Source organism: Sycon ciliatum, chromosome 1 (assembly GCF_964019385.1).
Source record: "Sycon ciliatum chromosome 1, ocSycCili1.1, whole genome shotgun sequence".
NCBI classification, from domain to species: domain Eukaryota; kingdom Metazoa; phylum Porifera; class Calcarea; order Leucosolenida; family Sycettidae; genus Sycon; species Sycon ciliatum.
Window position 1 is genome coordinate 34496670 of NC_088643.1, and position 16602 is coordinate 34513271.

General features: G+C 49.4%; 2 protein-coding genes across 2 annotated transcripts; both read right to left on the reverse strand.

Moving 5' to 3' along the window:
* Positions 1-8760: 8760 nt before the first annotated feature.
* LOC135830933 (uncharacterized) lies at positions 8761-9591 on the reverse strand. The gene has a single exon (XM_065343162.1). The coding sequence runs from the start codon at positions 9589-9591 to the stop codon at positions 8761-8763; it is 831 nt and encodes a 276-aa protein (XP_065199234.1).
* A 3750-nt stretch (positions 9592-13341) lies between these two features.
* LOC135830943 (zinc finger BED domain-containing protein 4-like) lies at positions 13342-14881 on the reverse strand. The gene is made up of 2 exons (XM_065343172.1): positions 13995-14881; positions 13342-13945 (listed from the first exon to the last, which is right to left on the reverse strand). Exons 1-2 carry the CDS (start codon positions 14879-14881, stop codon positions 13342-13344), a joined length of 1491 nt encoding a protein of 496 aa, XP_065199244.1.
* Positions 14882-16602: the final 1721 nt, after the last annotated feature.

Here is a 16602-nt window from a genome sequence, read left to right on the forward strand (position 1 = left end):
AACGACGTATAAAATATCCGTAGAGCCTCCACGGATTTTGGCACGAAAAATCGTACTCCGGAACCTCCCTATTATTATTATTATTATTCTGTCCCTCCTGGAACTCACGATTCCGATTCCATGGACGCAACAAATTTCGCGATTTTGGCTTAAACCCGCGATTTTCTGAAAAATCCGCGATTTCCCGCGTTTTTGTTGTTTTCTGCACTTCTTTTGACATTTTTCTGCACTTTTCACGCAGTATACAGTGCTTTCCATGATCCTGCTTGTAGGTTATTTCCACAGTACGCAAATAGCGATTCTAAGGATACAACAAATTTCGTGACTTGGCCCAAATCCGCAATTTTCTGCCAATAGTTCCTAACTTTTCGCCGCATTTTTTGTTGTTTTCCACCGCAATTTCTTGCACAAGTTTCCGAGGATTTTTTCCGCAAATTCCCGCAGGGACAGATTATTATTATTATTACTTCAAGTACCGGTATATGCATTTCCGCGGCAATGTCAACCGCACAATGGCAACCCACATATTCGCATATGCCGGAAATAGAATGTTCTGCCAAAAACATAAATCAAATGGCATCATATAATTATATCCGTTCTGTGTAATCCAGTCAAGAGGAACATACGACTATGTTGATTTGGAATGATAAAAAAAGGTCAGTGTTTGGTTGTGAATTTGGTATTCCTCTTGCATAATTATTATTGTCCTGTACTTCCACAAAGCTCCCAGTCCACATCATGAGAATGGTCTGAGTCCTTTATTCATGACGATTATAATTATGTTCTTTTGGTCTTTCTAGTGAAGCGTATAAAAGCATAATTGGCTGTTTTCTCGAGCATTCTGCAAACATCCGTTAGAGCATAATCTGCTCATTTCCAGAGCATATACCGCTTACCCCTAGAGATGGTCCAGGTCTGGCAGCCATAGAGCACAGTAGCAAGAACAGATACCGAGCGTATTTTTTACTTTTTAATGCTAATAACTGGGCTATTATTGTGCATGCACCTGTCTAAGTGTAGATCTACAGGCAAGAGTACATAACCCCTGGGGTTATCATGGATGCTCTTCGTAGATATCTACAGGCTTACGCGCATGCTATGCAGTACGGTAAATTCATGCCAGGGAGTCGTTAAAAACCGGTATTTTTTTACGACTCCCTCATTCGTGTAGTCATAAAATTTATGGCAAATTCTGGCACCATATTGGTTACCATGGCAGCAAAGCGAATTTTCCTTGCATTTTGGGTGAAATTTTGAATTTATGACAACAATTCGGCGATATCCTTTGACTTTTGCATGCGAAGTTTAATAGGGCTTGAAAGTGCTACGTCACAGCATAGCAACAATTTCAAAAATTCAAAAATTGGATCCACTTGGATCCAGTTTTTGTATGGATCCAAGCACATTTCAAGCCGTCTTACTCACAGCAAGGTGATGTAACCAGTGAAACTGACTGATTTGGCTACTGGGGGCGGGGTTACAACTGGGGCGAAGTAAAAGTCACCCCTGCATACGACATGAGTGGGTTGCTATGCACCCACATACTGAGGCAATAGCAAAGTCACACCTTAGTGGATCCAAAATAGAAATCTGATGTCAACTTAGTACTCCCTGGCCGTTTTTGACGTCATCACTTTCAAGAGAACAAGTATAGTTGCAGTACTAGTACATGTAGTACAGTGCTGGCAACTGAAATCCGACCCCTGAGCGCCCGCTCAGGGGGTCGAATTTCAGTTGCCAGCACTGTTGTAGACCTACAACTACAAGGTCAATGATTATGATTGTACTGAGTCCGTACTGCATCATGAATGCATGCACCCCGGCCCGATCGATCCGAGACTGGCGGGAAGCTGTGCAACGCACATGCGTTGATGTTCGCATTGATTGGCATGTGCTGCATCATGCATGCATGCACCCCGATCCGAGAAAGGCGGGAAGCTATGCAACGCACATGCGTCGATGTTGGCATTTGCATAGGCTCTGTATGTATGTATCGACACACGTACACATACATACATGTACATACATACATACATACATACATACAGTCATCATTGTACTACAATGCTGGCAACTGAAATCCGACCCCCTAGCGTCTCGTACGAATCGCTAAGGCGGCTAGCGCACCGCTAGGGGGTCGGATTTCAGTTGCCAGCACTGTCGTACTTGTACAGTAACTCCTACAGTTGTCGGCAAAAAGATCGTCCACGAGCTGTTGATCTGATGCAGTCATGATGTCTGAATCGATGATGGCAATCTTCATGGAGCTAGCACGGGAGAGCGAATCACATTTGCTGCATTCACTAAAACATTCCCTTTAGAAGCCGAGTAAAAACATTGAAAGCAGCTTAGAGTTTTGTGACAGCCTCGGTTGTGAACCACAATGCTGCCGACATCGCCAAGTCCAAGACGGGTGTTGAAATGTCACGCTAGCTAGCCCCTAGCGCGCGACGCAGGGACATGCAGGCTCACCGAGCAGCTAGGACGATGGATATACTGGCGTACTTCCACCGAAACTGGATGACTGCGCCCTACTAGATGGGAATTTGTATGGAAAATGTCACTAAAAGCGCCATTTCGTTCTTCGTGCACTTCCCTGTGTCCAGCAATACAACAAGATCAGAGTAATCATGGTCAGTTCTTGAGCTTCGAACGGGCAGAAAGGTGAGACATTGTCGCCTTTTGACCATTTGTGCCCACGTGTCACTTTCAACGTACCTCTGTATAACATAACCCGGCTGTAATATGAATGGTCGCATTAATTTGATTTTGGGTTTGCTTGTAGGCCGCTAGCATCCGCATCCAGTGAATCTAAAATATTGACACTCCTGTGAAAGGTTTAGTCGCAAAGTGAAGAATCACGGGCAAAAAGGCCCAAAACTTCGAGATTGTTTGATTTCAGCTTTGAGCAACCCTGGGCGAAGTGTTTATTGAAATGTGGAATTTTTTCTTGGTTCACTTCCCTATGTCCAGCTAAACAACAAGATCAGGGTGGCTATTGTCAGTTCTTGAGCTTCGAACGGGCAGAAAGGTGAGAAAGGTGAATAGTTTAGTCGCAAAGTGAAGAATCACGGGCAAAAAGGCCCAAAACTTCGAGATAGTTTCATATCAGCTTTGAGCAGCCCTGGGCGAGTTGTTTATTGAAATGTGGAATTTTTTCTTGGTTCATTTCCCTGTGTCCAGCTAAACAACAAGATCAGGGTGACTATGGTCAGTTCATGAGCTTCGAACGGGCAGAAAGGTGAGAATTTGTCGCTTTTTGCCCATTTGTGCCCACATGTCACTTTCAACGTACCTCTCTATAACATGACCCAGCTGTGATATGAGTGGTCGCATTGATTTGATTTTTGGTTTGCTTGTAGGCCGCTGGCACCCGCATTCAGTGACGCTTATAATTTGGCACTGCTATGAATAGATTAGTCGCAAAGTGAAGAATCACGGGCAAAAAGGCCCAAAACTTCGAGATAGTTTGATATCAGCTTTGAGCAGCCCTGGGCGAGTTGTTTATTGAAATGTGGAATTTTTTCTTGGTTCACTTCCCTATGTCCAGCCAAACAACAAGATCAGGGTGGTGATTGTCAGTTCTTGAGCTTCGAACGGGCAGAAAGGTGAGAAATTGTCGTTTTTTTGCCATTTGTGCCCACGTGTCACTTTCAACGTACCTCTCTATAACATGACCCACTTGTGATGTGAGTGGTCGCATTGATTTGATTTTTGGTTTGCTTGTAGGCCGCTGGCACCCACATTCAGTGACGCCTAAAATTTGGCACTGCTGAGAATAGATTAGTCGCAAAGTGAAGAATCACGGGCAAAAAGGCCCAAAACTTCGAGATAGTTTGAAATCAGCATTGAGCAGCCCTGGGCGAGTTGTTTATTGAAATGTGGAATTTTTTCTTGGTTCACTTCCCTATGTCCAGCCAAACCGCAAGATCAGGGTGGCTATGGTCAGTTCTTGAGCTTCGAACGGGCAGAAAGGTGAGAAATTGTCATTTTTTGCCCATTTGTGCCCACGTGTCACTTTCAAGTACCTCTCTATAACATGATCCAGCTGTGATATGAGTGGTCGCATTGATTTGATTTTTGGTTTGCTTGTAGGCCGCTGGCACCCGCATTCAGTGACGCTTAAAATTTGGCACTGCTGTGAATAGTTTAGTCGCAAAGTGAAGAATCACGGGCAAAAAGGCCCAAAACTTCGAGATAGTTTGATATCAGCTTTGAGCAGCCCTGGGCGAGTTGTTTATTGAAATGTGGAATTTTTTCTTGGTTCACTTCCCTATGTCCAGCTAAACAACAAGATCAGGGTGGCTATGGTCAGTTCATGAGCTTCGAATGGGCAGAAAGGTGAGAAATTGTCGCTTTTTGCCCATTTGTGCCCACGTGTCACTTTCAACGTACCTCTCTATAAGATGGACCAGCTGTGATGTGAGTGGTCGCATTGATTTGATTTTTGGTTTGCTTGTAGGCCGCTGGCATCCGCATTCAGTGACGCTTAAAATTTGGCACTGCTGTGAATAGTTTAGTCGCAAAGTGAAGAATCACGGGCAAAAAGGCCCAAAACTTCGAGATAAATTGATATCAGCTTTGAGCAGCCCTGGACGAGTTGTTTATTGAATTGTGGAATTTTTTCTTGGTTCACTTCCCTATATTCAGCTAAACAACAAGATCAGGGTGGCTATGGTCAGTTCATGAGCTTCGAATGTGCAGAAAGGTGAGAAATTGTCGCTTTTTGCCCATTTTTGCCCACATGTCACTTTCAACGTACCTCTCTATAGCATGACCCAGCTGTGATGTGAGTGGTCGCATTGATTTGATTTTTGGCTTGCTTGTAGGCCGCTGGCACCCGCATTCAGTGACGCCTAAAATTTGGCACTGCTGTGAACAGTTTAGTCGCAAAGTGAAAAATCACGGGCAAAAAGGCCCAAAACTTCGAAATAGTTTGATATCAGCTTTGAGCAGCCCTGGGCGAGTTCTTTATTGAAATGTAGAATTTTTTCTTGGTTCACTTCCCTATGTCCAGCTAAACAACAAGATCAGGGTGGCTATGGTCAGTTCTTGAGCTTCGAACGGGCAGAAAGGTGAGAACTTTTCACTTTTTTGCCCATTTGTGCCCAAGTGTCACTTTCAACGTACCTCTCTATAACATGACCCAGCTGTGATGTGAGTGGTCGCATTGATTTGATTTTTGGTTTGCTTGTAGGCCGCTGGCACCCGCATTCAGTGACGCCTAAAATTTGGCACTGCTGTGAATAGTTTAGTCGCAAAGTGAAGAATCACGGGCAAAAAGGCCCAAAACTTCGAGATAGTTTTATATCAGCTTTGAGCAGCCCTGGGCGAGTTGTTTATTGAAATGTGGAATTTTTTCTTGGTTCAATTCCCTATGTCCAGCTAAACAACAAGATCAGGGTGGCTATGGTCAGTTGTTGAGCTTCGAACGGGCAGAAAGGTGAGAAATTGTCGCTTTTTGCCCATTTATGCCCACGTGTCACTTTCAACGTACCTCTCTATAACATGACCCAGCTGTGATGTGAGTGGTCGCATTGATTTGATTTTTGGTTTGCTTGTAGGCCGCTGGCACCCGCATTCAGTGACGACAAAAATTTGGCACTGCTGTGAATAGTTTAGTCGCAAAGTGAAGAATCACGGGCAAAAAGGCCCAAAACTTCGAGATAGATTGATATCAGCTTTGAGCAGCCCTGGTCGAGTTGTTTATTGAAATATGGAATTTTTTCTTGGTTCACTTCCCTATGTCCTGCTAAACAACAAGATCGGGGTGGTGATTGTCAGTTCTTGAGCTTCGAACGGGAAGAAAGGTGAGAAATTGTCGCTTTTTGCCCATTTGTGCCCACGTGTTCATTTCAACGTACATCTGTATAACATGACCCAGCTGTGATGTGAGTGGTCGCATTGATTTGATTTTTGGTTTGCTTGTAGGCCGCTGGCAGCCGCATCAGTGACGCCTAAAATTTGGCACTGCTGTGAATAGTTTAGTCGCAAAGTGAAGAATCGAGGCAAAAAGGCCCAAAACTTCGAGATACTTTGATATCAGCTTTGAGCAGCCCTGGGCGAGTTGTTTATTGAAATGTGGAATTTTTTCTTGGTTCTTTTCCCTATGTCCAGCTAAACAACAAGATCAGGGTGGCTATGGTCAGTTCATGAGCTTCGAACGGGCAGAAAGGTGAGAAATTGTCGCTTTTTGCCCATTTGTGCCCACGTGTCACCTTCAACGTACCTCTCTATAACATGATCCAGCTGTGATGTGAGTGGTCGCATTGATTTGATTTTTGGTTTGCTTGTTGGCCGCTGGCACTCGCATTCAGTGACGCTTAAAATTTGTAACTGCTGTGAATAGTTTAGTCGCAAAGTGAAGAATCACGGGCAAAAAGGCCCAAAACTTCGAGATAGTTTGATATCAGCTTTGAGCAGCCCTGGGCGAGTTGTTTATTGAAATGTGGAATTTTTTCTTGGTTCACTTCCCTATGTCCAGCCAAACAACAAGATCAGGGTGGCTATGGTCAGTTCTTGAGCTTCGCACGGGCAGAAAGGTGAGCACTTTTCGCTTTTTGCCCATTTGTGCCCACGTGTCACTTTCAACGTACCTCTCTATAACATGACCCAGCTGTGATGTGAGTGGTCGCATTGATTTGATTTTTGGTTTGCTTGTAGGCCGCTGGCACCCGCATTCAGTGACTCTTATAATTTGGCACTGCTGTGAATGGATTAGTCGCAAAGTGAAGAATCACGGGCAAAAAGGCCCAAAACTTCGAGATAGTTTGATATCAGCTTTGACCAGCCCTGGGCGAGTTGTTTATTGAAATGTGGCATTTTTTATTGGTTCACTTCCCTATGTCCAGCCAAACCGCAAGATCAGGGTGGCTATGGTCAGTTCTCGAGCTTCGAACGGGCAGAAAGGTGAGAAATTGTCGCTTTTTGCCCATTTGTGCCCACGTGTCACTTTCAAGTACCTCTCTATAACATGATTCAGCTGTGATGTGAGTGGTTGCATTGATTTGATTTTTGGTTTGCTTGTAGGCCGCTGGCACCCGCATTCAGTGACGCTTAAAATTTGGCACTGCTGTGAATAGTTTAGTCGCAAAGTGAAGAATCACGGCCAAAAAGGCCCAAAACTTCGAGATAGTTTCATATCAGCTTTGACCAGCCCTGGGCGAGTTGTTTATTGAAATGTGGAATTTTTTCTTGGTTCACTTCCCTATGTCCAGCCAAACAACAAGATCAGGGTGGTGATTGTCAGTTCTTGAGCTTCGAATGGGCAGAAAGGTGAGAAATTGTCGCTTTTTTCTAGGGGTGAAAGTGTGCATTAACACGCATGCACTCGCTATTGCAGACCAATGGAGAGCACACATCATATGGAGGATTCATGGAGTGCTGGGTAACCGAATCTGGCATGTGATAATCATGTAGGATAGTCCACGCACGAGGTGCAGCCCATGAAATGGGCACCCATGAACTGGGCGGAGTGTGGACAGCCTGTATGATAGTGTGTATGTATGTCCACGCACAAAGTGCAGCCCATGAGATGGGCGCCCATGAAATGGACGGAGTGTGGACGGCCCACGCACGAAGTGCAATGCCCGTTAGGAGGCAGGAGTGTGGGAGTATGAGTGTGATGGCCGAAGGCCGTGATAATTGCCAGATGAGAGGAGATAGCTGGCCCAGCACTCCTATTTATTTTCGTCTTGTATGAATTATGATACCTGTGTTGAATCAAGGATATCAATATTATTCATAGATGGGAAGAGGTGGGTGGGTGAGAAAGGAACAAACCGGTGTTCTTCTCACGGCGCAAGCAAAGCAAATATGAAGTAGCAATGTGGCCAGCGCGAAGTATGGTGTATGCGTTACGGGTTCAAGCTCCGATGTGTGCTGCAGCCGCATATGGCTGATTGGCTGGCGAGTTCAGGTGAGTTCCGGCGTACGCATGTTGCATGCCACCGCAGCGTGCATGTGCGTGTTACTTGACATGCATCAATGAATAGCGTGGGATCTGCGGGCTCTTTGGAAGCCGCTGGAGCGCGTGTGAAGTGGTGGCTTGTGCAATGTGTTAACCTACATTACCGCAAGCTCTAATGTGCTATTAACACGCATGCACTCGCTATTGCAGACCAATGGAGAGCACAGATCATATGGAGGATTCATGGAGTGCTGGGCAACCGAATCTGGCATGTGATAATCATGTAGGATAGTCCACGCACGAGGTGCAGCCCATGAAATGGGCACCCATGAACTGGGCGGAGTGTGGACAGCCTGTATGATAGTGTGTATGTATGTCCACGCACAAAGTGCAGCCCATGAGATGGGCGCCCATGAAATGGACGGAGTGTGGACGGCCCACGCACGAAGTGCAATGCCCGTTAGGAGGCAGGAGTGTGGGAGTATGAGTGTGATGGCCGAAGGCCGTGATAATTGCCAGATGAGAGGAGATAGCTGGCCCATGGTTGCCCAGCCTCCATGCTAAGTTGTGACATATTGCAATGCACGTGAATGACACTTTTGTTGCTATCAGCGCATTTTGTCAGCACAATCCTAGCAGAGCAAGTTGCTGTGCTGTACCAAACAGTCAGCCGTGTGGGTACATGCATGGGTGCGAGTTGCGTGCCCGCGTGGCGGGTTCTTACATACCTCAATGCGTTCTGTGATGCGCTTGTACCTCTGACAGCTTTTGGGTCAGCTGCGCCATGTCTGTGTCGGTGGTCCTGATGTAGCGCAAGACGCTGTCGCTCCTCCATCGGCCCATTGCCCTGATTAGCCAGTCAGGGGTACCCGCCATGGCTGCCGTTGTGGCGGCACCGATGCGGAACGAATGACCGCGTAATCGCGCGAATTGGGTGTTCCCGTGAGTGGGAGAAGCTGTCGGAGCTCTTCTGTCAGCGCCTGCCTGGTCAGCGGTCTCCCAGAGCGGTAGCGGAAGAGTGCGTCAGCGGCGTCAGACGGACAGACTGTAAAATATGCCAGGAGGGCAGCAACCGGGCAAGGTTGTGAAGTGGTACTATCGATTATCACTGCATGTCCCTGACGGAATTGGTCCGTCTTCGATTGCTTGATGTAGAAGCGGATATATGTGCGTCCTTGAGTGACGTCCAGAGTCACATCCTGGCGCGTGGCATGAGTGGCAGGGTCAAACCCGGCCGGAGGCGCAGTGAATTCCGCGCATCGGAGAAATCCGAAAAAGGCGAGCACCATTGCCGCCTTGAGCATGCACTTGTCCTGCTGGTGACGCCGTTGGTCCAGGCTGAGTTGGTTGAGGAGCTTCCGCAGCAAATCAATGGTGATTGGGAGGCGAGTGCGCTGGGTTGCTGGGTCAGTCACCGTCCTCTTGATGCCTCGCATAACACGTGGCAGCAGCAACGCGTTCATCGTTGGATCTCGGAATCCGGCTTCGAGATGCATGTTGCGTACTGCGGCCATGTAGACGTGAATTGTCTGTGGTTGAACCGATTGCGTGAGGTGTGCTGCGAAGCAGCTGAGCATCGTGTCTGTAGCCGGCATGGGCGTCCATCTTTGCAACGCACAGAATTGCGTAAACTTCCTTTCGCCAGTGGTGTACGTGCGCCGCGTTGTTGGGGCGATTGCCATGGCTGCCAGGTCGGCGACCTCCCGCATCAGTCCAGGAGGGGGAGGTGGATTGCAGTGTCCGGGGCTTGCCGTGCCGATGGTGCCAGCTGCTGGAATGCCTGCAGGTTGAAACGAGACAGAGCATCGGCGATCGAATTCAGATGGCCAGGTACATATTTGGCAGTAATGGTGAAGCTGTGAGTTGCACAAACGAAGAACAATGCACGCAGCAGTGACATCATGCCTGGTGACTTGCTGGAGGTTGACTTCACGCATTCGACAACAGACTGATTGTCGCAATGCATTACGATACGTTGCCGGGACCACAGATGGCCCCAAGTACTGCAAGCCATCGCCACGGCATAGAGCTCTTTGTATCCGATGCTCTCTTCTTCTTGCTCCTTTGTCCATCTGCCCTGGATCCAGCGCTGCTCCTTGCCGTAGAATGCGCCCCAGCCGAGAGTGCCGCTAGCGTCTGTGTACAGTCCAAGGTCGGCCGACGATGTACTGCTGTTATAGAGGAGGAATGCCTTCCCGTTCCAGTGCTGGATCAGAAGCTGCCACCAGCGGATGTCTTTCCTGGCCTCGCCTGTCAGAGTGATACGGAAATAGGGCTTGGCGCGGCTAAACCTCTTGTTGATATCCCATAAGCGCCGTGTAAATGTTCTGCCTGGTACGACGACGCTCGACGCAAAGGAGAGTTTCCCCAGGAAGTGATCGAGTTTGCGTTGCGTGGTCTGGGTGCAGCGTGACATCTCGCTGAGGAGCTCGCGGAGGTCCGCCAGTTTGTCGTCTGGGAGACGGGCTTCCATGCGCACCGTGTCCAGCACAATTCCGAGGAAGACCAGGGATGTAGACGGGCCCTCGAGCTTTTCTTCGGCTAGTGGGATTGATAGGTATTCGAATGCTTGCAGGATGACGTCCTTTGCCTGGATAGCAAGGCTTCGCTGAGGAGGGCAGATATTAAGAAAATCGTCTAGATAGTGAAGGAGGTGAGGGATGGCAAAGTTAGTAGTAATGATCCACTCAATGGCACTGGCAACCTGGTCGAATAGAAACGGGCTGGAGCGTAGGCCGAACGGCAACACTCGGTCAAAGTAATATTGCCCTTGCCACTGAATACCAAGTAGAGACCAATCGGACGGGTGCACAGGGATTAGCCGGAATGCATTGCGGATGTCCAGCTTTGTCAGCAATGCACCCTGCCCGTAGGCCATAATTGTTTGCACTGCATCGTCTATCCGGATATATGACAGGCTAAACGCGGACGGGTCGATGCCATCGTTAACACTATTGCCGACGGGAGCTGATAAATGGTGGATAATGCGTAGTTTACCATTCTTCTTGGGCACCACACCAATGCCCGAGCACTGGAAGGATGGAAATGGAGGGGTGGAATAAGGGCCGCAGGTCTCTCCCTGCGCACAGGATGTTGCTAGATAATCAGATATGTACACGGAATGTTCAGCAGATGAGGGAAGATTTGGGGCTGTCACAGTCTGACGGCGACCAGAGAAGCCTATGCGGAATCCAGATTGTAGGCCCCTGCTCACGCGGGAGGAGAATGCCTTGTCTGGATGATCAGTGAGCAGTCTAGTAAAGCGGGCAACATCAATGGGTGTGTGAATGCATGGCATACTGGAATCAAGAGCAGGGAAGGCGAGCGGGGGAAACTGTGAGTTACTACTACTGTCTGTACATGCCTGCTTCGCGGAAGCAGGGCTAGTGGCATGGCGTCCCGCCATGCTTGTGTCGGGGCCCGGCACGGGTGACTTACTTGCCTGACCGTTTGGCAGGTGGCGCTGATGTGCTGGGCCGTGTGCTCGCGGGGTTGGCAGTGCAGGCCGTTTTTGGGTGGCGGCCTTGGCATTGCAGGCATAGGTGCGCTCTCCCGCATCCCCCTTGGCATCTGGCCCAGTTGAAATTCCGGCAAATTGGGCGGCCACCGACTGAGGGTGAGGAATGTGCGCCGCCAAATGGTGTGGCTCTAGAGGGACGAAAGGGACACTGCCCCCCAGCGGATGGGGGGTGAACAAGTGAGCATGCAAAGCACGGAGTTCGAGCCTTGCCGGTAGTGCTCAGCTGCCATATATTATGGTCGATCACATCCCAGCGACGGGCAGGGTTGCTAGCCGCCGCGCGGCGAAATTGCCGATCATACTCGAGCCAGCCATCCGGGACAAATTTCCGGTTGGCTTCCGTGATGATGGCCTGGTACCCGACTAGTTCGGAGGCTCTTTCCGGAGCTGCTTGCAGGATGGTGTGGAGCACCACCGTCCAAGCCTCCAGCCACGTCGCAAGATCGCACACGTGGCGCCGTGTGGAGGCTTTGGGCGAGAACTCCTGCGTTAGGCGCACGGGTGTGCCGTCCATAAGGTGCATCTGCACACCTGTGCTGGAGGGGTTTGGGGCTAATCCAACCGGGTCCACCAACAACTCAGACAAATCTAGGAACTCACCGGCAAGGATTCTGTCCCGTGTCCTCTGCGGGATGGTGGTGGTAGGGAGCTGCTGCTCCGCTGATCGTGGCCGCCAGGTAGCTGCGACCGGTTCCGATGCAATTTCGGTTGTTGTGGTGCTGATCGCGGATGTAGCCGGTGGTGGGGCCATGGCGCGGCGCTGGGAATCCAGAAACGCTGGCAGTGTTTCAGTCAGCACTTCTGCGATCGTGGCTCGAAGGCTTTCGGCCGGGATCACTGATTGTTGCGCCGGGGGTTCAGGCATTGCAACCTGTGGAGCAACAGCGCTCTGGGAGACGGACGCCGCTGGCGGACCGCGTGGGAAGTTGTTTCGCGAGGCCGGATCTGTGGCGGAATCGCTCAGGCTCGGAGGTTGAGAGGAGGCAGGGGCAGCTACCTCGGGAACAGCAGTCCTGCTACTAGTCCTAGTCCGTCGAGGCATAGCGAATGGTGAGGTCAGGGAGTTGCAAGATCCGAAAAGCCGAGAAACTGTGAGAAAGGAACAAACCGGTGTTCTTCTCACGGCGCAAGCAAAGCAAATATGAAGTAGCAATGTGGCCAGCGCGAAGTATGGTGTATGCGTTACGGGTTCAAGCTCCGATGTGTGCTGCAGCCGCATATGGCTGATTGGCTGGCGAGTTCAGGTGAGTTCCGGCGTACGCATGTTGCATGCCACCGCAGCGTGCATGTGCGTGTTACTTGACATGCATCAATGAATAGCGTGGGATCTGCGGGCTCTTTGGAAGCCGCTGGAGCTGTGAAGTGGTGGCTTGTGCAATGTGTTAACCTACATTACCGCAAGCTCTAATGTGCTATGCAAAATTCGAGTACGAGTACTCTATTTTTTCCGATCGAGTATTCGAGTATACGACTATTGCCTGCACTGTCACTTTCCCCATTTCCAGCATCACGGCACATGCCACGGTTCACTTGTCCGCATGCACACACATTACGTACATACATGGATCACGTGTTCACGCATTCACGCCCGACCTCAATAACAATAGCCTTGAATAGGGCACAAATGTGCAGTATTATCAGATGTGATATCAATCATATCAATCATAATAATATTATTATTATCGATATGTGACGGTGAAATTCTCACAACAGCCAACCCTAGAAGGCAACCAAGAGCCACTAGTCAAATAAATTGAAACTAAAAGAAGTACACACAATCAGTGATTCTGAGCTCCACTGAGGAGACTAAACGCGTTCAAACAGCCACCTGCTCAGAAGTTAGTTAAATAAATGAATAAAGAAAGAAAGAACTGATGGAACATCATGATACGCACTGGCTGCAACTATCTGTCTACAGGTCAGGCAAAGGAGGCAAGTCATCGGCTTCTTCCTCTGCAAACCTCTCAAGCCGTGGCATCAACTGCTGGACCGCCACAGGGGCAGCAGTTCTTGCTGCCTGAAGACCACTGTTTGCATGAAGGAAGACGAGTGCATCAACGTTCTCGTGCGTTAGACTTGCTCGTAGTTTGCTGACAATGATGCCAGCCGCTGAAAATACTCGCTCCGACGGCACAGAGGTGGCAGGTATGCACAGCACGCGCTTTGCCAACCTTGCCATGGTGGGAAACCTGTCCGCATTCGTCCTCCACCAATCGAGTGGGTCCACAGATGAGCCTACTTGTTTCTCCGTGAAGAATTGGGTTACCTCCACCTCACAATCCGATGCTGCCGATGAAGTTGTGGATGGCTCGACGCTAGGGCACGCGAAGAACAACGACATGTCCTCTTCCATAGGTCGCTTGGCAGGTGGCTCCAGAATACATTCGTCATCACAGCTGCTCCCATTGCTGTCGGCAGTGATTTGAGCACACACCCGGCGAACAATCTCTGACTTCAACTCGTCCTTGTCTTCGTCATTGTCCAAGAATCCGAGGCTCCGTGACCTGGGTCCAGTGCTGCAGATACAGATGGCAGCGAGATTGGGTCAAATGGATCGAGGACAACTTCACCTCGATTTCCATTGCCAGTGATTTCCGGAAATCCGCAGCCGATGCCGAGAGTTCCTCATTCGCAGTACGAAGACCACGTAGCAAAGACTTGGCCACCGGCACCACCAACGTCTGTGTACAGTAGGTTTCCCCACCAAGAACAGTGGTAGCCTTTGCTGGTGCCTCCAGTGCTGCCACTATCTCCTTGGCGAGATTCCACTGGTGGTCCTTCAACTGCAGGTGCCGATGGGAGCTCTTGGTCAGCTCGGGGTCTTCCAAAACCGCCATGATTGGCAGCCTCAGGTGAATCAGGCGCTGGAGCATCAGAAAGGAGCTGTTCCATCGCGTTGGAACATCCTGGATGACTCGTAGAGGAGTGCCAGACTTGCTAGCTGACGCCATAGCTACTTGCTTGTTGTTTAGCGCCTCTGTGCTCTTGGCACTGTGGCTGAAGTGACCAACAAGTTGCCTGGAAGAAGCCAGCAGTTTCGTGACAGGCCTTGATGCTGTTATAGCATGCCTGATGCAGGTTTGCAACCGATGGGCAGCGCAAGCTTGGTAATCCCAGTGATGTTGGCTGCGAAGAAGTCTGCTCGCTGCCATCTGGTTTGGTGCTTCATCATGGACTAAGCACTGCACAGTGTCATGCGCAATGTTGAATCTGCTAAGAACTGCTTCTGTGCTGGCAGCAAGGGTTTCCGCTGTGTGACTCCCGTTGAAGCGCTTGGTCTCAAGAACGTGCGACACCAGTTTCCAGTCGTCCGTGACATAGTGGCTCGTGTACGTTACAAAGGAGACCACAGCCTTCGATGTCCACGCATCCGTTGTGATAGCAATTGATGTAGCACCTGCTAATTTTGTCACAAGCTCCTTTCGTGCAGCATCGTGCCGCCGACGCACCATGGATGCGATGGTCGTCCGTGAGGGAACGGTGAATGAAGGTTCCACGAAGGACAGCAATTGCCTGAACCCAGGATCGTTGACTATCCCAAGAGGACGCATATCAGCAGTGACCCAGTCGGCGATGAGCCCCCGAATCTGAGTTGACCTGGCCGAATTACAAGCTCTCTTCGAGTGCGATACTGCAAACGATTCCATTGGCTTTGTCCCAACCGTGGTACGTGTTGCTGCCGCTGCGCTGCGCTCGCTCGGCTCGCTGCCTTTCTCACTTTCTCACTTTCCCTCTTCTCCTTGTAACTTTGGCATGTTAGCAGATGATTGGACAAGTTCGTTGTACCACCCGTATATTTGTATGTGCCCTGGCAATGTTTGCACAAGACTTGCTTTGACACTGGTTGGGAGAAGTGGTCCCAGACCTTCGATCTCTGACCAGTCTTTCGTGGTAAGCCAGCCCCGCTTGATGACGATGCTTGTTGCAACTCCATTTTTCGTCAGGCAACACTACACTTCACTCAAGCCAACTACTGCAAACGAAAATCACTCAACTACGAAAGGAACTCTTGGATGTGACTGCGAGACCCACGAAGAAAACTGAAGGAGCAGCGACAGCTAGCACGTCTTCTCCGAGTTTCGCTACACGACTGTATTCACGGAGCCCTTCACATCTTTCGTTATGTAAACGGCTCCGTAGTACACGATTGACTCCCGCTCGATCCCACGCGCAGGGATTCCTGCTGAGCTCAACCACGCAAACCGGTACGGTAGCTATCCATAGTCGCATGTACAGGAACTGCTCTCCTCACAACCAAAACCGTTTTCCAGAACCTTTCCAGAACCAAAAGAAGTGCATGCCGCACTGCCCCTGACACTGGAAGCGAAAAGGTGAGAACTCAAACTGCATGCAGCATAGCACAACTTTGAACTAGGTACGCGGAGCGCCGCACTGACACTTGGCTACATGTACCACAAGACCATATGGCAGCAGTATGCGGCATTGCGTGTTACTTTTAGAGAGAGTACGCTAGTAGGTCTACTAGTACTAGTACTCTGCACGCCTTCTGGGCTGTGCACGTAGGTCTACGAGTATGTGACTTGTGACCATGGTTGTTGACTGCATGCACAACACTCTACATGCATGCATGCATGATCGAGTACTCGAATTTTTTCAAAAAAAGCGATCGAGTACTCGAGTATTCGGTATAATCGTTTCACCCCTACTTTTTTCCCATTTGTGCCCACGTGTCACTTTCAACGTACCTCTCTATAACATGACCCAGCCGTGATGTGAGTGGTCGCATTGATTTGATTTTTGGTTTGCTTGTAGGCCGCTGGCAGCCGCATTCAGTGACGCCTAAAATTTGGCACTGCTGTGAATAGTTTAGTCGCAAAGTGAAGAATCACGGGCAAAAAGGCCCAAAACTTCGAGATAGTTTGATATCAGCTTTGAGCAGCCCTGGGCGAGTTGTTTATTGAAATGTCGAATTTTTTCTTGGTTCACTTCCCCATGTCCAGCCAAACAACAAGATCAGGGTGGCGATTGTCAGTTCTTGAGCTTCGAACGGGCAGAAAGGTGAGAAATTGTCGCTTTTTGCCCATTTTTGCCCACGTGTCACTTTCAACGTACCTCTCTATAACATGATCCAGCTGTGATGTGAGTGGCCGCATTGATTTGATTTTTGGTTTGCTTTTAGGCCGCTGGCACCCGCATTCAGTGACGCTTAAAA